The sequence below is a fragment of the Schistosoma haematobium genome, chromosome 5 (assembly GCF_000699445.3).
Source record: "Schistosoma haematobium chromosome 5, whole genome shotgun sequence".
Lineage (NCBI taxonomy): Eukaryota > Metazoa > Platyhelminthes > Trematoda > Strigeidida > Schistosomatidae > Schistosoma > Schistosoma haematobium.
Genome location: NC_067200.1, coordinates 10,745,153 through 10,771,252, shown reverse-complemented (window position 1 = coordinate 10,771,252; position 26,100 = coordinate 10,745,153). Strand labels below are relative to the sequence as shown.

Genomic DNA, 26,100 nt, shown 5'->3' with positions numbered 1-26,100 from the left:
TAATGATGAAATTTGTATCTTTGATCACTTCATATGTTAGTCTTGACTTGACACATTCACATGAAGACTTTGAAATCCTAGTTTGGTAGGATGTATATACATATATATGTGTATAATGGATCCGCATGAAAGCAGTGTAACAATTATTCTACAAGGCATTCAGGTAAGTAAGAAGAGGAAGACAGCTTGAGAATCTTTTATACGCACAAGGATTAAGAGTTACAATTACGTCTAGAAATACAATCAGTCCATTGTGAGTTCTGAATTGTGATCAGATACTACCCAGCCAGACGCTCAATCACTCCACGCCGCAGTTGCCGCCTTCGCGCCAAAACTCTTCAAAAACCGTCACACGTAGACAACTATGCATTTGAATAGATGTAAATGATCTAGGCTAAATATGACCCAGTTTATATAGTTTTAATACTATAAGTAGACATGGATATGAATGCAGATATTATAGCGAAGGTGAAATACAGTAGGTACAATAAAGTCAGTAAAATTTAAAGGATGTATAGAAAGATTAATAGTTAATCATGTGAAAATATTTTAAAATACAGAATAGGTTTAGAAATGATACCTGCACTGCTCGAGCTTGTTCAGACAGGAGTGGATCGGATTATGGGGTGCGATAGGTACTGCTACAAGTTCAAAGACAATAATAAGGTAATTTAACTGGTCGTCTGTAAGCGATCGTAACTTAATGCGTTCACGTGCTCTCTTAAAACGAAGCCTGGATATAAGTGACAAAGCCATTAGTTTCTTGTTTTGCTAAGTTTGTGCTTTAATATCGGGTAATAAAAAGTAATGATTGGTCTGCAAACATCTGGGACAACTCCTTCACTGTGTCCTTAAATTTACGATCATATTGCTGATATTCCATTATAGAGTTTCGGTGATTTTCGTGTTTTACGGTATCAAGTTTGTATAACAATGGTTTCACCTTTAATGCATCATCTTGATTAACAAATCCAAAATAATATAAATCTTTGAAATGTTTAAACCAAGAATCTAAAGCAATGTTGGTTAAAGGGTCAGAGAAAAATTACAATCTATTATTGACAGGTTATTCTGCAATGATGTATGGTGCTGGATGCAGCGGGCTGATTCAGTGTTGTAACACATGGAGACACTCTGTCACAGTCTTCCATCTGTTGTTGCAACAATAATCGCTAATCTATTTTAATTAGCATTGTTTCTTACATAACCTTTCTCACTGTCGTAAACTGCTCTTATCTGGGTGATTGCAGAGTACTATTGTAAGACTTGACGCAATTAGTGAACTATACGAAATCACTTTTCAAAACTATTTCCTTTCTGCTTTTGATCCAGTTCCGTAACTACTAAGAAGATAAAAGAAAGACCAAACCTTACCTACAACTGCGAAGAATTAGTTGACTGGAAGAAATACCACTGTTTATGTACATTTTTATGAAATATATATTTTTTCCACATTGAATAAGTGATTAAATACCTCATTCTGATTGGTTGAAGAATAAGGTTATTCCAACCACCTAACGATTACTTAAAATGTTGGTTTCTGCTTCAATTATTATCAAATTGTATTGTGTTCTATGAGGCAGATGGTTTGATTACGAAGTTTCTACTGTCTTTATGGATAACATCAGCATTATCATCTCTTAAAATTCATATTTTACATTATTAGTATAGAAAACTTGTAAAGTTAAACAAACTACTAGTTTATAAGGTGTAGTTATATCAGCGAAAAACGCGTCTACTAAAAACTAGTAAACACTGAATGGCTATTTCACTCATAGCATTGAACTCCTCAATGATGGTGTAGATCCGTAACCCCTCCCAACTCTAGGATATAAATCAGGATCTTCAGGCTCCACTGATCCATAATTCGATATCAACAACGGTAACACGTATTTCAACTACTCATGAACTAATTCAACTTCACTCAATTGCTCCATGGTTATTAGCGACAAATACTTGACATTTTTGTTAGTAAATGTTTAAATTATCACGTTGTTGATAAGGAAAACCGAAATTTCGACCAATCTTTGGTGGCATAATTACATTCTATTTTGATTGCCTCGATATAACCACTTTATATTACATGTTTTATGGAATAAATGGATAGTGGCTAACAGTGAAATTCACTATTCACAAGTTTTTTCCTATTTACGATTCGTTAACTGGATGCACTTGACTGTTGGGGATGCTTGATCCTCAGAAATCACTTGGTAAACGTCTTATTTTTGTAATTTTACTTTTGAAAATTGAATTTCTCGTTTCCGCGCTGAAATTGTCCATTTTTACCTCCAGATTGTATTTCCTACTTGAAAGGACTTTAAACGTCATTGATGGGTTGCTATTTTGTGCTTCTGGTTACTTGTGAAATATACTTTTCCCTCATCTGAACCAGGTCTTCTCCCTCTAGTTAGCAGGGTTGGGACGCATCGGAATAGTTTAGCTTGTCTTGTCGTTATGTCTCTGATTTTTCTTTCCGTTCTCTGATTTAGATGACCTCGTAATCTCTTCAAACATAGCACTGACAAATCCCGATATTGATATCTACATTGAGACTCCAACCAAAGTATCTTTTGCCTTAAACATTATTTCTGTTGTAATTTTTTCTTTAGATATGCAGCGCTTCTAACCCTTTTCTCTATCATTCTTTTTTATACAGAACCATTTGATTTGTTGAATCTAACCGATTTAAATTTAACGCTATCGAATTTTCATGTTTGTTTATTGGATAAAATTCATGAATCTATTGTTAGTGGGACAGATACTTCACAGGCACCGTCATCATCATTATCCTGTTTACATAGTCTTTATTCTGTTCGTTGTAATCAGTCCACTGTTATTTACTCATTAATACATGAATTGCCTACTTTAAATAATCATCATTGGGATGACCTGTTCTATGTACATGGAATCGATATTTGGGTAAGTTTTATTTTATTCGTAGTGCTGTTAATGATTGACTGAATAAGTAAAATAAACAAATATCAGGTCTTGTTCATGCAAATGTAATAAACCTTAGTGGTTAAATATAAGCTGTTAATTGGATGTGTAAACTTATCTCTAAATGTGCTTTGCTTTTACTAGTCGTGTGGTAGTATTGTGACGTGTGCTACTGATTTCAACAGACATAAGTAGCATGTATCACCAATCTAAAGTGGAATTTCTAGCGGCAGAAGTTTGAGCAGATCGAAGAGAAGATGACGAGAACAGAGTGGTTCGTATGGAAACGAAGGAACAACAAAGTCTGAGACAATCGATAAATATTTTGCAAATGAGGTATTTACTGTATGGATCTCCGATCTTACCAAAACATTCTGTAATATTGTGTTGAAATACATTTGGTTGTCCTCACTTGTGTTCTCGTTCACTGCAGTATCATTAGCCCTTTCACTAAGTAGGGCTTAAAACGAGATTGGATTGTATGTCGATGAATATACGCGTCAATTAGCCATAATGTAGAGCTTAGTACGGATAGTGCATTAACTAATATTATATCAATGTAGCGAGATAAAATTAACATGATGATGATGATGATGATCGGTGAACTAGTCGAAATACTAAGGTTATCATTGGCTGTAAGAAAGACTGAATATTCGAATATTGATCGAATAGGATGAGTAAGAAGAAAATGTATATGAAGAATCTAGAAGAGACCAAAGAATGAATGCATATACACCATTACAAAGCATTCTTTGCTACATCACCCAATCTCTTCAGTTATAGATCGTGTTTATATCTAGAGGGATATAACCAGATATTCTTCATTGATCAACATAATTCAATTTAACTGATTGTCTACTTTTTATTCTCTACTATAGAATCACAAATATCAAATTAGTTTAAAATCCACCATATTGCAAATAGAATGGCCATCATTTAAAATGAATGAATTAATTAATTATATACATTGGGATTATTCAAATGAGAATGTTTATCAATGTTATAATAATCATGTCAAGAAATTGTCAACAAATCGATCCTCTTCAATTCAGTCTTATTTTACAGAAAATTACCTGAATAATCCAATTCATTTTGATGGATTTTTAGAGAATATCAACATTTTTTTAATAAACAGTAATAATTGTAAGTTTTTTTGTTGTTGTTGCTTAGTTTACTATTATCAGCATTATTTATAAGAGTTCCGATCTCTGGTTGAGGTTGATGATGGTCACGGTTGTGGAATTACGTACTAGGATGAAATAATTAAAAAATGCTTCTTAGTTTTCTATGCTTGTCTAGCTTAAAACTAGTCCTTAAATTTAGTGTCTTATTATCTTGTTCGTGGTTTACAAATACCATACATTTCTTCATTTCAGAAACCTTTCGGAGAGGGTGATTCATTTATGTTATTTTATTAGTGACGCCGAAGTTTAACAAGTTAGTGTAAGATTTATGTGGGTTTTTCAGGAGGACTAGACACTATCCATGCTTTGACACTACAACTTGAACAGCAAGGCTCAATCCTTTGGTGAAACCATACAGGTACCTAAAACCATAGTGAACCATTTGCATCATACGTATATATTGTCATTAAATATATTATTCGCGATCAAAAACCACGTCAGTCAATTATGTGCAGTGTGAAAATGTCAATTTTAACCTGTTTCTCTGGCATGGCTGTTAAATTCATTATTATTAACAGTAGAGATATGCATTACACTGCCCCAGTGACAATGGCCTTTGAGAAGTTTGGAAAGCAACTACTAATGCCAGTGAGATCGATTATTCAGCAAAATCATTTTGCATATCAAATAGTCAGCAAACACTTGCGATTGTAATGCCAAATTATTTACAATATTCATAGTGAACTTTCAGTCCCATAGGAAACCTTCAGTTCTACAAAACAATATAGCATATACTATATCTAACATATTGGATAGAGTAATAAGCGATGCAGATTAGTTTGAAGGAATAAGATGCAAAAACGTTTAAAACGCCTTGTCTTTTTTCAGTATACGAGTATTAAACCATCAAGATAATATCTATCACATCTGTGAATTTTTCATTTCTCCGTCTTTTTGTGACCCAAGTTAAGGGTACGTTTGTGTTATATTTTATTTATTCGAACACATAAATACTGGTACAAAGGGGCATCGAATACATATGCTCCACACAAATCTCACTTGATATGTGTGTGGGATGTGTTACTGCCCGGGTGTCCAGACCGAAGCAGGTGATTTTCATAGGGGGCCACGTTCGGAGCATTCGACCTAAAGGTCTGATCCACAAGCCAGTGGAGCAACGTCAGGAGATGCAGTCCCATGGTAACCGGTGACCAACAATTGGTTCATACGCTATTTGTTCCCTCAGGATCCCGAAACCAATGTACACCATTGGTTTGGAGTCGGGGTTTTCCAACTCCCTTAGGTGTAACGTCCGTATCTACCAACCCGGTTAAAGCGCTCGTCATTCGTTTTCCATTCTCTCGATTGCGTAAATAACACCCGTTATATGAGGAGGCGGTGAGTAGGACTTCCTTGTAAGTGGTTGTATGGACGTGGTCGTGTGAGAGCATTTCGTTAGGGAGAGCTAACTCTTTTATACCTTGGCCGTACCAGGGCATTTGGGGGCAATAAAATGTGTGGTATACACACAAAAACGTTCAATTTTGATCTGTTAATGAAAAAAGGAGAGAATTTTTGGAACTATGATTGAAAACCTGGGAGCATTGGATGGCTGTTTCGTTTTTGTATGGGAGGCGTAATATCGTGAATTGCTCGAAATTAGACATGAGCATTGTTAGATGCCGTCTCAGTGGTCTAAACATTGAGCGTTCGTGCTCGAGACCAAGGGTCTAGGGTTCGAGTCCTGCATGTGGGTTCGTGAATGCTCAGTGCTGAATAGTCTGACACTAGGATGAGACGGCCGCCCATTGCTTTCAAGTTTCCAATGGTGGTCTAGCTTACATCGACTCGTAATTCCAACTATGAAAGTACATCAATCCACAAATCCCTATACTGATGACAATCATGTGCTCATTAGCTACTAGCTTCTAGTTTCAAATTCTTGGAGTTCTGGTGAAAAGCCATAAACAATGAAGGTCAATCGTGTTGGGTGTGATTCATTTATCCACCTCAGGTAATGGATGAGGAGTTGCGCAACATCATGAATTGGTTGAAATGAGGCACTAACACCGTTGGATTCCGACTCATTAGTTTAGAGGTTAAGGTTCCACGTGGGAGACCGAATGTTTTTGTTTGGATCCGCTATGTTAGGTTCGCGGATGTGGACTGCTGAGAAGTCCCATATTATAATGAAACGGTCATTCAGTGCTATCAGGTTTCTCACGATAGTCTAACTCAGATCAGTTCGGGATTTAAAAACTGAAAATGTAATCTCTATAGAGCCGTATATATATTTATATATGCAGATTTTTTTTTACTGTAAAAGTACTTACCTTCCAAATAGCTGATTTTACATTCCCAGCCCTTACTCCTCTTCCAGTTACTTCGGTCTTCGAAGATTGGTATTTTCTTTATTTCTGTTGTGTACGTACATAAAAACTAGTTATTGCCATCCATCAACCTTTAATACTTATATATGTCATTGATTTTTTGTTTTTGTTTTCAAATATAGCATTTCTTATGCTACGTGTAGATAGTCAACGTTTTATTGCACAATTTCGTTCAATTAATCCTATATATCAACCATTGAAATTAGACAGTCTATCACAGGTCACTATAACTGGAACTAAATTAGTTTACAGTTGTAATAAGACACTGGACAATGGTATGGACACTGTATCTTGCTGTTCGTCAACATCAGCATCATTATCCTCAAATTCATCACCATGTCGTTATGCAATACTATCTAGTTGCCATATAAAAAATGATCTGGTTTTGTCATTACCTGAAATTCATGTTGATGTTAAATTGCCCGAACGAGTACGTTTGTTTTTCATGTGTTTAATTCTTCAGTGTTAATTGTTGAAATTATCATTAGAAAGGGTTTGCATTGTCTCTTGATCATTTTTAGTTTTGAAGATGTTCATCCTCGAATACATTGCCTCGATATAACGTTGATGTTATAAGTTTTCGGCATATATTTGGTTGCGACGGGCACTGATGTCGTTTCTCAGTGTGAATATCCACACTGGTATTCTTCTTGTTTTATTTCGTAAATCTGCTGTCTCGTTACTGATATGTGAAGTGTAACAAGTTGGTTCAATGCAGACAAGTACACAGACGACCATTTCAATTTGTAGTCGAGTAGATAGAAACAGCTGTATCAACAAATTAAAGAACATTTTTGTTGAATATGACAGACCCTGTCTAGCTAGACCACCATTGAAAACCTAAGCGGGCTTTTCCCTCTTAGTATTAGATTTATTGATAGTACGGTATTACGATCTCACCGCTGATCGAACGCGAGCACTACATCATGTGCTTGACCTTTTCACACTGCTTTCCAGATCCGAATGTTTTATGTTCGATCCCCGGTGGGTTCGTGAGTGGGTACTGCTGATTAACTCCATACTAGGAAGAAAAAGCCATCCAGTCCTTCTTAGTTTTCATTGATTGTTTAGCTAAGATCAGTTCGTCATGTAAGCAATGAAAATTCTACGATCTCCTATGCATATAAGTGATGAGTTAGTTTACGATTAACCAACGAAATACAAGGCAGAAAATTACCCGATGATATCCTAGTTACTCATAAGTAAAATAGCTATACTAAACGAATTTAGGTAGCAGGGTTAGCTATCGAACTTCATATTGATACAGTGACGCAAAGTGATTATCAGTAGAATAACTGCTTATCTTAAACTTGGTTATCTTCTATAGTATAATTTTGATGCTTTTATCTGCGTTCAACCTTGATAAATATAAGATGTGAATTATGGCCAGTGTGAGAAAATAGACGTATTTATTTATAGTACCAATACAGGACTACTTTTTTGTCTACTCTGGTTCACTCTGTTTCGAACTGTTTACGATTTTCGTCAATCAACTATTGTTTGTCACTTAATATAGTTGTCAATTTAAGGTCGGTTATTTCATAACCCATGTGTAACATATGATCTAGTTATGAGTTAATTATCCATAGGTCAAATCTTATCAATATTCTATCATAGTTTGTTCAGTGTTCTTGTGAAGAACATTCAAGTTTCTTTCGTTATTATTAAACCTATTTCTTAGATTGAATTACAAATATTGTAATTTTTTTCCTGTATTGTTGTATTAATGTGCCTGTAATAAAACATCTTAATCAGTCTATTGAAATTTCACCAAATAATCAATCGTGTGAATTCATCTGGTCACTAGGATTTCATTTGTGCTATTACAATTTATTACATTCTTGGAAACAATTCCATAGGAAGTTGTTCAAACAGTTCAATACTGTAGTAAGTTTTTAATTGATTAATATATTGATGATAATCTTTTTTACTAATTTTCTGAGGACGAAGACTGAATGGTCGTGTATGCACACTTCTGGGGAGTCCTATATTAGGACGAAGCGATTGTCCAGTACTTCCAGGTTTTCAGTGTTTATGTATGTGTCAATTCTATCGAAGCGTCTAATCACGCAATTGAGATATGGATTAAGTTCATAAAACAATAATTTGTCTAAAACGCGGTTCTTTATTAGGGAATTAAGTGTAAATTAGTTACAATCTCAACTCGTTAGGTGATTAGCGCATATGTAGGTCTAAAAAGAAAAAGGCTTTCTGCAATAGTAACAACATAACATACGATATTGTCAAGGACAGCTGATAACTGTCTAATATTGATAACAGTATAAACAAGCAGAAAATGAACCAAGAGTATACAAATATGGATACCGTTGCATTTAGATAAAGATTCAACCATTGAACAAAGTTGAAAATAACTGTTACACTGGTTGAGAGAAAGTTATCATAATAATAAATACAGCAGGTATATGTAAATTTCTTGGCATATTGCACGATAACATATGCGTTGTAATTTTTAGCAATATCACTGTTTACTGAATATTAATAAGTAGCATAAAACAATGCACAGCAAAGGACTTGATAAGATAGAGAGAATGTAAACGAACTTAACAACAATTATGAAGAAATTTAACATGTAGTGTATGTTTGTTAATTAAATAATCTTCGAGAGTTTATTTAACGATGTATTTATAAGATGGAAAATTTTTTGTGTTAAAGTGGCTGAAAGAAATCTGGATTTCGCAGTATGCGTTGAGCTCTCATTTCAGGACTTTTCCGTCAGTTAATATCTACCATCTTGTAGGCTGAACTATTGCTCTTCATTTTAAACTAAGTAATGTGATGTATAGATGATGCCGCCTTAAGTTAATTTAAAATAATTTATAAAAAAAACGACAATCTATCTTCATATCTTCAGATATGTTTCTAAATGTGTTTCAATTAAGTCTTGTTGATTGCATTGTAGTCAGTTTTGTTAAACGTCAACAATACATTTAAATCAATAATGTTGTTTACAATTACATCCTCACCGTGCTTCACTGTATTATTGTTGGGGTCGTTAGATTCCCAGAACTCACTTGGGAAAGGACCTAATTTTGTAATTTTATTTAGAAAACTTGAATTTCTTTGTTTTCGCGCCAAAGGCGCTCTTTTCACCTTCATGTCGTATTTCCCACTTGAGAGAATCTTAAGTGCGATTGGTTCGTTGTGTCTTTTAGTATGCTATTTTTCAACTCTCCTCAAGGACGGTTTTGTGCTCTGTAATTTCCTTTTGATTTGTGCTTGTTTTTATTGCTCGTTTCTGTATGTTTGCGGAATATACTTCCCCATTCCAAGTTTGGACTTCTTCCTTTAGTTAGCGGGGTTGGGACGCATCAAATAGTTTGCTTATTGGTTTTTGGTCACCGAGTATTTGTTTCCGTTCGCATACTATGTGAACTCGTAACCGCTTCAAACTTAGCAATTATATACAGTGATGTGTTTATATGCATATATGAAAATATTAAACCCATCAAAGTAATTTTTGAGTCATTAACAACAGTGGAATAGATTACATAACAGAACATAGTAAACAGTAAAAATTGATAATTTACTGACAGGTTTACTGGTTGTAGCAAAAATAATAAAAACTTCAGTCAATGTTTCATAACATGAAGTCGACCAAAAACGTGGAAAAGTACACATTGATATAACATTCATCAAAAATCATAAAAATTGCATAATAGGAAGATACTTCAAATTAGTACACAGTGAAAAATATATTTGATAAAGAGATAAAGAAAAATAAACGAAAAAGAGAGTAAAAATAATCATTAAATTTGTTTGCAAAGCTTAGTCCGATCAAGGAAGCGAGATTGGTGTTGCGAATTTCTTACAAGTTCAAAGACTTGGTTTGTTAGCTCTAATCCTTATAGCTTTTACAATATTTGGGAGATAAGATCGATCCCCTTAAGTAAAAGTAGTAGGCATATTGTAAATTACTACAATCAATTTGTTTATACCGACTGTATGACCGGCATTGACTAATTGTGATCGAATCTTTAGTTAAACACATTTTGTTCTTTATATCTCTTTACTGCAGTATTTCGAAATTCGAATCTCATCCAGCAGTGGTAAATTTAAAATCAGTACTACTATTTGTTATACCGCAACCCAATTGATTTCCGGTTATAATACACTAATATGAATGTTGTGGACATTGCCACTTACAATTGTTAATACTGGTAACAATATGGGTGAAGTTTAATCCTATTATTCAGTGGCCTATGCCGATATTTAAGTTGAAAATCTTTTGCTTTTTTCTTTGTAATAATGGCCTTTTCATCGAACTACTCACCCACCTCTATCGGTGATAATCATCCTCTGACGATTTCTCTAAACGGCCCTTATATATATATCCTTAACTGTTTATTTCTTGTTTTCTTTATTATATTCTAGTCATTCAATAATTCATCAAATACAAGTGGCCAATTGTTAGTCCCTACAATCAACAATACTACTGCTGCTAATACTATTGAACTAAATAGTAGTAATGGTTGGCATTTCAGCATAAAACCAATTCAGTCATACTTTCAATTCCATTTTAAACTATTAACAAGTAAACATTTTATCATAGTACGTGTAAAAAATACCTCATTTCAATATAATTCAAAGACAATAACTACTACTGACAGTAACATTAGCAGTAGTAATGGCAGTAAAAACAGAGAAGTTTTGTTAACGAATAATACTAATATGGATGATGATAACAATAAAAATGATATCGGTTGTATTGTTTCTAGTCGATTGAAAGTGAATTGTGAGCATGCAGTGATTATGTGTGAAGATCAAACAATCGCTGTATTTCAGGTAAATAATTTTCACTAAAATGTTTGACTGCACAAACTTTCTCTACATATTATTATTATGTTCCAAACATACGTCGGTTTATATGCAACACATAATGGACCTCATCATATCATAAAATAAAAAATCACGATGACATATTAACAAAAGAAATGGTTTCTAGGCTTCGGGGAGACTGTCAATTATTAGCTGGCAAGTCATCTACCAAGGCTTAGTGTGTTAACTAGAAGCTTATAATAAAGAGAATACATAGAGATAATAATCCAGTTATTTAGTAATTACATAACTATAATATGGTTAACAATAATTCGAAAATTAATTCCAACTTTTACAACCTTTACAATACAATATAATTATCACTTAAATAAAAGCTATTACCATCTAATAGTAAATTATAATAGTTGATGCTGGTCATCGATAACTTTTCAAACTGTTGTAAAGTTAATTCACCCGGGTTCAAACCTTACAAACTGTATCAGTTTCCTCAAGATGATAGATACATCTTACTAATGAATACTGGCTAAGTCAAATTTCAACTGGAAAGTTTTTCTGCTATTCAATTCATTGTGCCTAAATCTTAGACAGGATTTGAAAATTTTTCTTTTAAAACTTGAATAATAATGTAACTTATTTCACCCAGTATAGATTTATATAAACTCTATATTGAAATACACTGTTTCTGTGATAACCGATGTATCTACTTACTATTCAATTGTATTTACTGTGTCGAAACCTTTTCATGAAACCTAATTATTCAATCGCGATTAATTTAATTGGAAGGTTACAAACAAAAAACATTTAAGTAAATTTTTATCATTCAATACTTATCAACTTCATTTGATACTCTTCTGTTTAGAATTTAAAGATACGTCAAAGACCAGAAAATATTCAACATCGTACAGAACATTTAAAAATGGGTTTCCTTACTCGAGCCAATCCTTCTTGGTAAGTTCCCCTCTTTCTCTCATATATATACAAAAGCAAAATACATCGTTTAAAGTTATGGCCTATGTGCATTTAGATTTGTTTGTAAATGGCAAAATTGTTAGTAATTTAAAATGACTAAGTGTTCATCGTTAGTAAGTTAAATAAGTTTAAATCTAGCAACAAAGCAACAAACGTAGCAGAATAACTTGAATTCCTTTTATTTCAATGGTTTCTCACCAACTGCATACAACGTTACAATAATCATTAAAAATCAGTATACACACTCTATAACGATTAAATCAGAAATGTTCTCTTCGTTAAGGATTGATAAAATGGTAATAAATATGAAATAATCATCATAAAAACTGTTTAAATGGTGGGATACTTATGTGATAAATAATATGAAAATCCTAATAGAAAAGATTGATATTCAAATTCGCGTCATAACAATAATGACAAAAAGGAATAATGGAAGGACTGGATAGAGGTTTTGTTCTATTATGAAACTTCTCAGCAGTACTCATGGACGATCTTGCACGCGGGAATGGAACCCAAAATCTTCGTTCTCGCCTCTGGAGCTTAAGTGTTTGCTCATACTAAGACAAAACGAGCGTCCAGTGCTTTTAGATTTTCAATGGTGGCCTAACTTTGATCGGCTCATGATTTTAGTGAAACCCAACAATTTCCACTACCCCATACTGGAAATAAAAGAATTAATCCCAAATTTAAAAAATGAGTAAAACTCATATAAATCTCAAGACGTTTCTTAAATTAAAAAAAAAAATAACTCCTTTTAAAATTCGGTAACATGTCACCGTCGTAAAGCAAAAGTGACAATATTGTCTTTTAGAATTCATTAATCTGGTGTCTGTTCTATGATAGCGATTACCTTGTTTAAACATAATAACTTCGTCAATGTTTATCTGTTAATAATTTTGAACGACTTTGAATAAGTTCATAGGTTGAATACAATTGCATTGAATACACTAACTGATCTCAGTTCAATAATCTTTATAACCCCATATTGGAAGTTTAAATAACATTGTAAGATAATCAAAATAAGAGATTGTTAAGCTGTCACATTCGTATTTATAGTTGTTTGGTAAATATTAAGGTTTATAGGACGATAGAACAGATCACTCCTTAAAGTGATCCGAAATTTCAAATATCGAAAAAAGATTGTGTAATGATCAAGTGTTTAGAGTAGATTAGGAGAATGAAAATAATTTACGGGTCAAAAGTATAAGACGGACAATTGTATACCTAACAAAAAATGAAGAAAAAATAAATGTAGTAACAGCAACTGAATTATCAGTATGAAAAATTGACAGAGACTAATAATAAATGATTACGGCTTAAAAAGTAATAATTGAAAGAAACAAAAATAAAACCAAAACGTACTTGAGAAGAGAACTAGGGTCAAGAAACGATGAGCGGTTGAATGTATCTCTTTTGCATGAAATTTTCGTGCTTGGATTGGTGGATCATCAACATCTCAGCAGTGTATAAATTTTGGATTCGACCTCTCTTTGGTTCAATTCTTTCGACTGAATGGACACTTTCTTTGGAGAAACATGCCCAGAGTTGATCAGACGTTCCTGTATTGAGCTAGTAACAGCTTTGGATTTCCTAATTATAAAAGCCACATCGAGTAATATTCTGAGACGCGTTTGGAAAATGTGTACACTTTGTGTGGTCAATGTAACCTGGCTCACAAGAGCATGTACATTTATAGCTGGAAATTGATGTAGTCTAAAGCGGAAGCTTATGCTTATCTTATTTAGACACGATTTTCATAAAAAGAGGACGAAATTGTAGATATAATGATCAGAATAAATGTGGATAACATGAGATGAAAGAGATAATAATATTATAGTTTCAAATGAAATCGATATTTGGTGAATAGTCACGTAATATTTAGAAAAATGTGAATCAGGTAAAAAAATTAGTAAATAGGGGTGAGTGTCATTCTCATATCATCAAAGTGATTGTTGACCGTTTAGGTCAGAAGTTGGACAAGGTAAAAGCAACGGTTGGGTATATTTCTTCGGGATGCATATCTCTGAATTATCGATCCGAAGAGCTATTGCTTTAGCCGTTTGACGGATACTCAGTCTGATGGATCTAGACAGGTTGCTATTAACACAATATATTGTTGTCAATGATTGATCCATGTTGGCTGTATCACACACACACATACACTCACTCGGTGACCCCGTTATACAAGAAGAATGCTTCGAAATCATTAATGGTCAAATTCTAGTAACCTATAAATACACTTCATTCTTAGACGTTAGATTTACATCCATGAAGCAAATCGCTGCTCAATATACTCATCATTTGGTTGGTAGACGGGTGTCTATCCTAATCTACAAATGACATTTTCCGAATTCGTGCCACGGTTTCATCAAACACAAACTCAATCACTACCTAGTTTAACGCTTCTACATTAAACTCCTGACAGCTATTTTATGTTTGTGTTCTCGATTCTGAGGAGTCTTGTGCTGGGATAAAAAAAATCTGTTCGGTTCTCCTCGAATATTCCCTGGTTAATCTTAATTTCCTACAAATTTTAACTTCTCTTAGTCTTTTTTTTTTTCATTTTCAAATTATATTACTTGCGATTATTTTAATTAACTTTTGGAAACAAAGCACTTTTTCGAAAAAAACTTCCTCATTATTTTCTTTCATTTCCTTTTTTTGCACAGGGAATTTTATATGGATCTATTTTACGTTACATTTCCATATCGATATATATTTCGTGATATTTATCAAGAGGTTGGTTGGCTTATTGATTTGCTTGGATTGCGAAGTTTATTTGGATACGTTTATAATAATAATTACTATTTGTAAAGTTTTATATTTCACTATTGTTGATTAGAAACTACTATGATCGGTCATTTTCCGTTAATATATGTACCTCCCAAGGGAATCTGTGCAAAGTAAAGTTAACATTCCCACAATTGAAGAATAACTGACACTATCACACAAAGTCAAAGTTAGTTTTCAACTCCAACGTCAAAGTAGTTTTATTGTACGTAGTTGAAAATTTGAGAACTACTACAACCATCATCGAAAAGGTATAGAAATCTATAAATGGTTATCTATGCAAGAAACTTCAGATCTGTTGTCTGTATACAATTAGCAACAACCTGTTGTGTCAGAACAAACCAGCTTCTAGATGAAGTGGAAATTAGGAATAGAACACTGAAAATGGATCGGACATACATTGAGAAAATCACCAAACTCCCTCAAAACCACGAGGTCTACGAGGTAAAAAGAGGCAATCCAAAGAATACATTGCATCGAAAATTAGAGGGAGACACCAAAAAAGGAGTAACACTTGTAAGTTGAACAGGCTTAATCGAAGAACTTTGGTTCGAAACCCTATTAGCCATAACAGACCTAAGTAGTCACAATCATTTTTATTAAAATTAGATCATGGTTAGAAGTGGACTCCTATTTGTGTCTCCTTAGGTAGATGTGCTTTCATACGGCAGTGTTAATGTTTAGACAGATCGTGAAACCTAAGTACTGTTTGTTTCGCATGCCAACAAATTACCCACTAGGCTACTGGCTAACGGTACTCTATATCTTAATGGATAACCTATTGATATTTGAAGCGAAAGGTACTGGATTCGAATCTCTGTGTGAATATCTCACATCAGGATGCAGATGCATCCAACCGACGAGTCTCAAATACGATAGAATGCACATCCTTCATTTCATTGCTAGCTAATACCCAACTGCAACATTATTATTATCGTTGTGAATGGATACATTGATTACGCAGTATTAATTATTTCATCAAGTATTTCTCGGTTTCATCGTTATTCAGAAGTTGGTTTATTTCATAGTTATCTTTACTTTGTACCCATTTGATGCGTTAAAATGATATAAACGCAATGAATAGTCAGAAGCATTAATCAACTTTAGTTGCTATCTGTAGTTATCACCATTAATATTATTATTGTTATTATTATCCCTGCTTATCAAAACACTCATATGATAATTTTACATTTATGCCTGGTTCCTTCTGAACATGTTCTACTATCAACGTGTTCACATTCTTCAGTATGTTATTTTAGAGACGAAATATATTGTAAACTTGTTTAACGCTTACAGATAGTATTAGTAAAGTTGGAATTACAGAATTGTCTCCTACTTGAAGTCATAATTGATATCTTTGTTTTTTAATCATTAAACACTTGAATGATTGTATTTTTGTATTCTCACACTTCGTGTTGCATAAACTTTTATTATATCTTGTATCTTTCCTAAGTTACTGTTAATTTATTACACACCTTAAACAACATTGAGAAACTTTCGAGTTAAAAGCGAAAGTAGTCAATCATATAAACAGCCAAAATTTATTAGGGAAATTTTTCTCAAAAAGACTTCTTAACACATCAAAACTACTGTTAAGTAATAAACACCTAGATTAATTTATGTTTCCTTACTAATATGGTTGTTAGTTATTAATTGTAATTAACTTTTATTAGGATTATTTCCTCTAATTTATATCTTAGGCGTCATGTGTCAGAAAATTCTTACTTAAACTACACTCTGGTAATATTACATATTTTCATGTAAACGATTACATTTTTGATCAATCTTCGCCAACATTTATACAATCATCACCATCGAAGTTTGAAATATCTTCATCGTCAACTGCTCGAAAAGATTTTATACAACCGTCAACATCATATATTAAACAGGATAGGATTATTCATATCAAAGTATGTCAATAGATATGCGAATGTCGTTTTCAACTGAAGTTTTTTTTCATGGGTATTTTTGCATTCTTTGATAAAGAACCTTTTCTATTTTAATGTCTGTAAACCAAGTTATTCAAAATATTTCAATAAATCTAACCATATATATAGAATCAGGTAAATGTCTTAAGATTGTGAATAAAGATGTTATCCTCCAGAAAATGCTTAATATACACCATTTTTAGGGAGAATTTTGATTATTTATATTAAGGTGTGTGATATACTGTATTTGAAAGGTGATTGAAGAAGTTCATAGTTTACAGTATGGTTTGATGTTAGTTAGACAACCGCGAATTATGAGAATCATCAGAGTTGTTCCTCAATACTATGCACCGAGGGTTGAACCTGTAATCTTCGGGTCTGAAGAAGAGTTCTTTTGGACTATTGAGTCAAAGTCCAGTTCGGATTCGGACTGTTTATCCAAACAACTACATTTTACTCGATGTATCTATCACACCATCGACATACACATAGAAACGTCGACTCTACAAATTTTACACTTCACACATCAAGTAACATACACACAAACACACAGAGTAATATTTCGCAGTCACTCACTTTGGCTTAAAACGACATGGCATTGACTTTTGTACTGAAGTAAAACTTCTCCCTTGTTCTTGTATACTGTGACAGTGTATTGACTTTCGCTGGAATTTTACTTAGACCAACCCCATTTGGGTAACGGCGGTAATAAAAGCCAGGTTCAAATTAAGTTGGATGGGTTTATTTCGGACAATTATTTACTCAGACACACTATAAGATGAAAAGTAGAGAAAGCAGATGTGTCAAATAGATTCTATAAAACGCTTCCATATTTATAATCAAACAGGAAAACAAGATATTTGTCGACGAGATTATATGATGAACACACATATATATTTACGTTCATAGAAAAACAAAAGCGAATAACTGATAGGGTCTGTCCAAAAGTTAGAATACTCCACGTAGTTGTGAAGTATTAAGTACTACAATACTGTTTAGACTTGTGTTTATTTGATTAACTTAGTGACTTTGATGAAGCCATTTACATTGAGTTACAAAACGTCAGAAATTCGGATTCTATACTTATTGTGGCCTATCACTAATGTCTTATTACGCTTAAATACTAACATTCTGTTCAATGTTTACTTATTTATTTACTATTAATTTATTTTAAAAACTATCAACTTTAAACCGCTTAGCCCAATAATACTTACAGTTTTGTTTTGTTTCATTTCATTTGTTTTCTATTTCTAAATAGAAATTCATTATTGAAATTAAAGATGATCCATTCGAATGTAAATTAAACGATATTCATACTGTAAGTTTTAACAAATAATTTTAGGTATATAATCCATATTCATTTTATTTATTCAAATACATAAATATTAATAAAATGGACACCAAAATATCTTTGCAACACACAATAATAAAATGAGATTGTGAAAAGATTCAAGAAAAGAAGATAACTTCCATGAAAAACAGAACATAACTGAATAGAAATTACTGTATGGAAGTGAAAGTAATAAATATAATAGCAAGAGAAGCAGTTCAATTAAGAAAAGTACAACGAAGAAGGATTATTTCTGTTGAGTCGGTTTCCAGAGAACTTCAACGGAGCCTCCAGAGGCCCAAAAGGAGCCGAAGAGTCCTAGCGAGTCAGAGTATGATGGAACATTCTAGAATTCCAACTTGGCGTGCTACTATTGGTCGGTAGCATAATATGTCGTTAACGGATTGGCTGAAATATGATGTTGATTTAACAGACGCCAACATCTATAAATACCCATGGTTTTCTGTACAAAAATGAACCTTGGGATAAAGTATTTTCTCTCATACTTGCGTCTTCTCTCTGGTGTTCAAGTCGCTGTGCAGTTCTAGTCTGCGGGTTACCGGAATAGCTTAGGAAAACGACTATAGCATTCGATCAACAAGACTTATCAATTTCAGTGAAAGATGTTTCTCTCACTTTATGAAGAAAGTAGAAGGAAATTACAACAGGACCGCCAGTAAATTCTTTCTAAGATACGTCTGATAATGCCTCAAGCCACGATGTTGCTCTATCTCTAGGTAGTTCTTTCAAGTTTGTGAAACCAGTTGAACTATTGTTTATGTATCCGAATACTTGTACAAATACACGAAGGTCGATTTAAGATCAATCTTATGAATTGTTTCAACTATGTGTTTAACGATAGATGTTTGTCGTTTGCTTTGATTGAGTCATTTGATTTATTTCTATAGCTGTTTTGGTACATGTTCAGAGACCCTGACATATTTATTACAACTACTTCTATTTTTTATGCATGGTCACACACATATGTAAACTCATAAACACAACGAGACGTGATACAATCTCTTACATGCCGTTTCTTTTTCATTGAATTATACACTCTGAATTTTCAACGACAATTAACCACTGAGTACAATTATTGATCTAAGCCTTTCTTTCAGCATAAGTCTATTTGATTAACTTATAGAATTGTGGGATGTTGTCGGCATACTGTTTCGGTGCCAGAAGTTTGATGCATGTCCTTTGTTTTTTTTACTTTCTCTTGTATTTTTTTCCCCTTACTGTAGATTTTGTTGGATGAATTCGCTATTCACGAGAAACGTGTAAATACACTACGTGAACAGTTTAACAGAGCGATTCATTCAGGCATACGTATTACCGGTTAGTGGTGGTTTTTTTAAAAGAATATGTTATTTTTTCCCCTTTTTTTCTCATTTTTATGTCCGTCTATCGATCTATGTGTGATAAGAATACTACTATCTCCGACAAAAATCAGTTACTTATAATCAACACTGCAAGTATCAACCCAAAAATAATCATTTTTCATGTCCGACATTTCTGATTTTTCTGACTACCCGTTTACCGTTTAGTCACTAACGCACCCGCTTCTTGGTTAGTTACCTTCACTCCCACCCCTAAAAGACATCAGAAAAGTATCAATGACTTTTTCTTTTCATCTTTTGGGGTGGGAATTACTTCTCATTACGTTTTATCTTCACGAAGGTTCGGGTTAGGTTGTTTCAGGAGTTATTGAAAATGTCTTACAAATTTCACGTAGTGTATAAATATTGTATTAGGTCTTGGATTTACTTGTTGTGCTGTATTTCAATATGTATGGCTTGAGTTCACGAAATAACACAAAAGATACACAACTGTAATGAACATTTAAGATGAGTTGAATGTTAAGTTCGCTAATTGATTACGGTTGTTAGGGGATTCAACTTCGACACTCGAACACGTTGAATACACAGTCGCGAATTGAAAAGACCGAAGAAGGCAGGAAAATTGTTTACTAAAGTTTTTGTCAAAAATGTACAGAAAAATACGTAAGTCCCAAATTACTCGACACTTATGTTTTCAAAAGTTCACCTTCGTTCATTTAATATCACATCGTGTTCATCGCGATGATAAACCACTCAGTTTATTGATAATACTGAAACCTAACACATAGGAGTCGATCAGCACTAAAAACTGTGTCCGTTTAAGCTTAAATAGCTTATCAATAACGTTTCTGACAGTGAAATAGGTTTGAATTCTGTGGGGAACATCAGTTCCTCAAGAATTATTTGACTCTAAGTTGAACACATCAAATTATCGTTTCTCTCCACAGCACCTTTGCTACGTTTGAAGCTATTACGAGTCCACTTAGTATGCGAACGGAACAAAGACTTGTGACCGAAGACCAGTAAGCTAGATATTCTGATGCGTCCCAGCCCCGCTAACTAGAGGAAGAAGTCCAAGCATGGAACGGGAAAGTATATTCCATAAGCCAGAAGCATGAGTGAATAATAACAGACACAAATCAAACGTATATATACAGCATAAAACTGTCCTTAGGAAGCGTAGCAAAAATAGCATACTAAAAATACACAACAGACGAATAGCGTTGAAGATTCTCTCAAGTGGAAAATACGACATGAAGGTGAAAAGTTCTCTTTTGGAGCGAAAACAAGGAAATTTAAATTTCCAAAATAAAATTATAAAATTAAGGCATTTACCAAGTGAGTTCTGGGGATCTAACATCTCCAACATCTCCCCCTTTTAATAACGTACGTTTCTGGGGTCCACTTGCATTTCAACTGCTTGTCGCTGTTTTCGGATTGACCACCTTCTGGGTCGTAGATCGACCTGTCGATCTGCTTCTTCCTGTGTCAGGACTGCGGGTAGACTAAAGGTATCTAATTGGATGTCAAGAGGGAGATTCCCTTCTGTCGATGGACAAACTGGGGATAACCGCTTGCGTAGCTGGTTCTGATGTCGAGTCCACCTGTCTCTTCCTACCTCTACCTCGTACACGACATGACCTAATTTTCCGACCACATGTGCTTCAGTCCAGGTACCATGATTTGGTCTGTGGTCCCGAGCGAAAACCGGAAATTTAAACTCGTATGTTGGCAGCTTCTGGGACTTGGTTGGTGATGGCGATGGTGTGGTTTTCGGAAGCATCATATTGTGAACCGTCCTCAATTTTCTTCCCGTGAGGATTTCTGCTAGGGACTTCCGCTCGGGTAATACATCACTAGGTATCTTTCTGTAAACGAATAAGAAATTTTATAGTGTTTCCACTGGCGTCCCCTCCCCTTTCAACTTGATTGGAGCTCTCTTAAATGTACCCACAAATCTCTCTGCTTGGCCGTTTGATTGGGAGTGGTAGGGTGGGAAGCGGAAATGCTTGGTGGATAACCGTTGGCAGAAATCTTGGAACTGCGTTGAGGTGAACTGAAAACCGTTATCTGATACAATTACATCCGGTAGCCCGTTGCGAGAGAACATCTCCGACAAGAGTTGTATCGTTTTGGCAGTCCTCCGTGGCATAATGGGGACAATTTCTGGCCATTTTGAAAAGGGGTTAACCATGACTTGATAGGTAGTCCCATTGATTGGACCGGCGAAATCGACATGTATTCTGAACTAGGGATACCCAGGCCGTGGCCGCGGGACCGGCGTCACTTTCGCATTACATTTCGCTGCCTGCTGACATTGCGAGCATTTGCCTACTAAATCCATGATGTGTTGGTCAATGAGGGGCCAATAAGCATAGCTTTTGGCGATGGGTTTCATTAGTTTTATACCAGGATGACCAGTGTGGAACAGCTTTAGCACTCTTGATCTTAGGGTCTTTGGCACCACTACTCTATCTCCAAACATCAAGCACTCATTCACGACGCATAATGAGTCTCGACGGTGGTAAAGCTGATTCAAGTCACTATCGAGTCCAGTTGACGGCCAGGCGTTGGTGACGTATTTCATCGCCCTCTTAATGATGGAGTCGTTCCTGGATGTAGATTGTATTTCAGCTGCTGGAACTGGCAAAGCACGAACAGCAGATGTTAGGTAATATTGTGCGTGGTCCTCTGTCATTAGGGAGGCAATAACTGCATCTTTGTCGGCTGTATGGTGTTCGCTGACGAGTCGTGACAGGGTGTCTGCCTGACCAAACTGTTGGGTGCGCCGGTACTGAATGTCAAAATCATAACCCAAAAGTATCAAAGCCCATCGCTGGAAACTGTTTTCATAGTGGACTGGAACACCAGATTTCGATCCGAAAATTGTGAGAAAAGGCTTGTGATCAGTGAGAAAAGTAAATCTTCTACCGTACAAGAATTTGTGAAAACGGCGTACTGCAAACACAAGGGCGAGAGCCTCTTTCTCTATTTGACTGTACTTCCTTTCCTCTGGAGTTAATGTGCGAGATGCGTGCATAATAGCTTTCTCTGTTGCGTCCGGGAACTGATGTGAGATGACAACACCGAGTCCGAAAGCTGAAGCATCTGCAGCCACATTAATTGGCATGGATGGGTCGTAGTGCGTCAATAATAGTTCAGAGCTAATTATGGTTTTCAGCTTGCAAAATGCAGCTTCACACTTTTGTCCAGTTCCAAATAGTACTCTTATTCAGAAGATGATTTAGTAGGGCGCGTATATCACGCATGGACGAAACAAAAGCTGAGTAGTAGCTAATTAATCCCAAGAATGATCATAGCTCAAAAATATGATTAGGAATCGGCATCAGTTTAATAGCTGGCATTCTTCTGGATGTAATCGGAATCCGTTATCGCTGACGCGTCGTAGTACAGCTATCGTGCGTTCTTCAAGCTGTTTAACGATGTAGCAACAATTAAGATGTCGTCGAGATGAGTCGCGACCCCTGGGATACTCGATAGAGTGGTATCCATTAGTTGCTGAAAAATAGATGGAGCTGTCTTAACACCAAATGGTAGGCGATTGTACTGAAACAGGCCACGATGAGTATTTATGGTAAGTAACTCTCTTGAATCTTCATCCACTTCCACTTGTAGATAGGCATCAGCTAGATCCAGCTTTGCAAAGAACTTCCCTCCATTTAGCATTGTGAACAAATCCACAGGGACTGGCAGTGTGTAATGATATTGTTCGAGAGCTGCGTTAAGATCTGTGGAAAAATTTGCGCAACCTTGATTTTCCTATGTTCAATCACTGATACGTTCTCGGATGTACACTTCTGGCAAACTCTATAATAAGACGAAATGGCTATCAAGTACTTACTAATTTTCAATGGCTGTATAAATAAGTTATAAGATCAGTCCGTATAATGAACTATAAAACTCATATACCTTCATAAACCATTTTGATGTCATTGTTATGTTTTCCATTCAATAAAACAAAACAGATGAAGAACGTCAAGCATGTTTCACTCGTATAGAAATACAGCGTGCTCAAGATTATCGTAATCGTTTACATCGTTTCTATCGTGATTATGCTTTTTCCGATGAATTATTCACATTTACTATGGATAATCTAAAAATCAAAGCATTAGCTGATGAAAGTATTACACATGATGAACAAGTCATAGCACAAATGAAAATTATGGATAGTGACAGGTAGGTTAATATATATATATATATATATATATATATATATAAAAGTCGTTTCGATAAGTCATAGTTATACAAGTTAATGGATATCATTGGGTAGTATAGGTTTGTGCATAAAGAGTGGAAATAAAATATAAATGGTAATGCTAGGTCGTAAAATTATCACGCGGCATATTGAATAGTTGGAAAGTTAAGCTACTAATTTTGTTCCTAAAATTCTGAAAAAAACTTTCAGAATATGGAAATAATGAGTAGAAGGGAGGAAAAGATATTTTCAGGTTAATCATTAGTTTGAGTGATATATATATATATATATATATATATATATATATATATATATATACATTAAAATGATACATAAAAACTTACTATTTCTTTAACACATTAGTCTTGGCTCAATACAACAACATGATAAGATGAATAGTTGGGATTCTCTAATAACCAGTACGCGTTTTCAGTTCTTTCATATTCTCTAGACCAACTTTGAAGTGTAGTATGTGTGCGAACGCAAGATATGTATACCTAGGTTCTTTTAAATTCAAATTATCTATTCGTTTTCTGACTTAAACAATTTATTTTTCTCCTTGCCCTGACCCTCTTCTGTCTTCGTTTGTAAGTCCATGGCCAAATCTTACTGAACAAGATTTTTCTACTTTATGGTGTCGTATTATTACAATGAATGTTGAACGATGGCGCTTTCATCTACGTGATTATCCTAAACCATGTTTGAATATAACCGATCTTTTTCTATGGGGTAAATTAGTTGTAGCTGAACAGTTGGCTGATAGTAAAGGTGAGTGGTGCTTTCGTTATTTTATTTGTGTTTGTGTAAATAAATTTAATCAATTCAGTCGGTTAGTCATAGACGCCATTGAAAATTACTCTGATTGATAAGGCCAATTTACATATAATAAAAGTCAAAGTGGCTTATTTCGATCTTCGTCATCTTTGGCGCCTTTATGATGTTAGTGTGTTTGTAAAATGTCGGAAATACAACGCGTAGGTGAGAGCGGTTTTGCTGTATACTTTCCGGACCTGGGCTCTCCGGGTTGAGGATGTTAGATGGCCTTTTGTGTTAGATCATCGTCGTCTCGAGGTGTTACTGATGTTCAGTGGGGATACTATGTTAGAAATGCAGAGGTTTGGTACTGTGTGTTCGGACACAGCAGTAATGATTCAGTTGGTATCACTATCTTGAAACATCGACTTTTGTGGCTTGGACATGTCTTACGAATGTCATGATAGTTCAGGTTCTTTACTTTCAGCAAACAGCTATTTTGGCTAACATTTAGCGTCAGGACAGTAAATGTCTAGATATATTATTTTACATTGTCTGTTCAATGAAGTGAGATGAACTTACGGTCATCGAAAACTGTTTTACGAAATTCACAGTAAATCAAAATTATCATTATCATCGTCGTAATACTCATTTTTGATTATGCTTCTTTTGTCCAAATAACATCCTTGGAGTTTGTTAAAAACTAGTTTCTACACTTGTTTCGTCTTGTCATATTTTTCGTGCTTGTATTATCCAAGTGCTACCCTCATGATGACCACAATGGATTTCAAATATCAAAGTATCCTGCCAAGGATAATCTAGCTTGATGACTGAATCACGACTCAATGACCGGCATAAAGTTACTGCTGAATATGTTAACATGTTGTTGCCTACTTCCTAATCAGTAAAATTTACTCATAGAAGAACTAAAACTTTCATGTGTGACCTTCTGAATCAAGAAAATCTACCAAAGTCAAACTGGTTTAAGGTGATGGACCTATTTCATGTATTTGTTGGATAGACTATGCCCCACCTATCTCAACTAATAACTTTCTTATGTACAATCCTGTAGGAATCAATCTCGCGTCATTTAGTTCCATATTCTGAGATGCTGGTACAGGCAGGATCAGTTTCCTGAAAATTACAGTTTTACACCTTACTGATATCATGTGTCAACTAGAACGAAATCTTGTCAATTATTTCCTCTTTTGATTGGTTTTCATTGTTTTACAGGTCAGCGTAAAGTTCCTATTGAACCTGGTTATCCGTGGCCAAATTATACACTAATTCGATCCAGTTCACCAACTAAATTCTATTATGATTTAAATGCAGGTAAATAACCGTTTGTCAAGGATTAAATTGGTTGTTTTCTTTTTAATTAAAAATAATGTTTGGAAGTTAGTTACAAATGGTTAGATTATCTGAAGAGTATTGAATCAGTAAAAACCAGAACGGACCATTAAAAAGTTTTATCCTTTTTTGTTTTTTGTTCAGAATTATTCGATCTTTGTATAATTACTATGGTA

General features: G+C 34.5%; 1 protein-coding gene across 1 annotated transcript in view; it reads left to right on the top strand.

Moving 5' to 3' along the window:
* MS3_00009123 (uncharacterized protein) overlaps window positions 1-26,100 on the top strand; it is a 99,844-nt gene that overhangs the window by 24,774 nt on the left and 48,970 nt on the right. Inside the window, exons 12-24 of the mRNA XM_051217457.1 lie at window positions 2,657-2,919; window positions 3,816-4,080; window positions 6,574-6,881; window positions 8,207-8,338; window positions 10,844-11,254; window positions 12,108-12,196; window positions 14,887-14,956; window positions 16,708-16,917; window positions 18,194-18,253; window positions 19,510-19,603; window positions 23,592-23,802; window positions 24,414-24,589; window positions 25,808-25,906. Coding sequence (XP_051064865.1) covers window positions 2,657-2,919; window positions 3,816-4,080; window positions 6,574-6,881; window positions 8,207-8,338; window positions 10,844-11,254; window positions 12,108-12,196; window positions 14,887-14,956; window positions 16,708-16,917; window positions 18,194-18,253; window positions 19,510-19,603; window positions 23,592-23,802; window positions 24,414-24,589; window positions 25,808-25,906 — 2,388 coding nt within the window. The remainder of the gene's footprint in view (window positions 1-2,656; window positions 2,920-3,815; window positions 4,081-6,573; window positions 6,882-8,206; window positions 8,339-10,843; window positions 11,255-12,107; window positions 12,197-14,886; window positions 14,957-16,707; window positions 16,918-18,193; window positions 18,254-19,509; window positions 19,604-23,591; window positions 23,803-24,413; window positions 24,590-25,807; window positions 25,907-26,100) is intronic.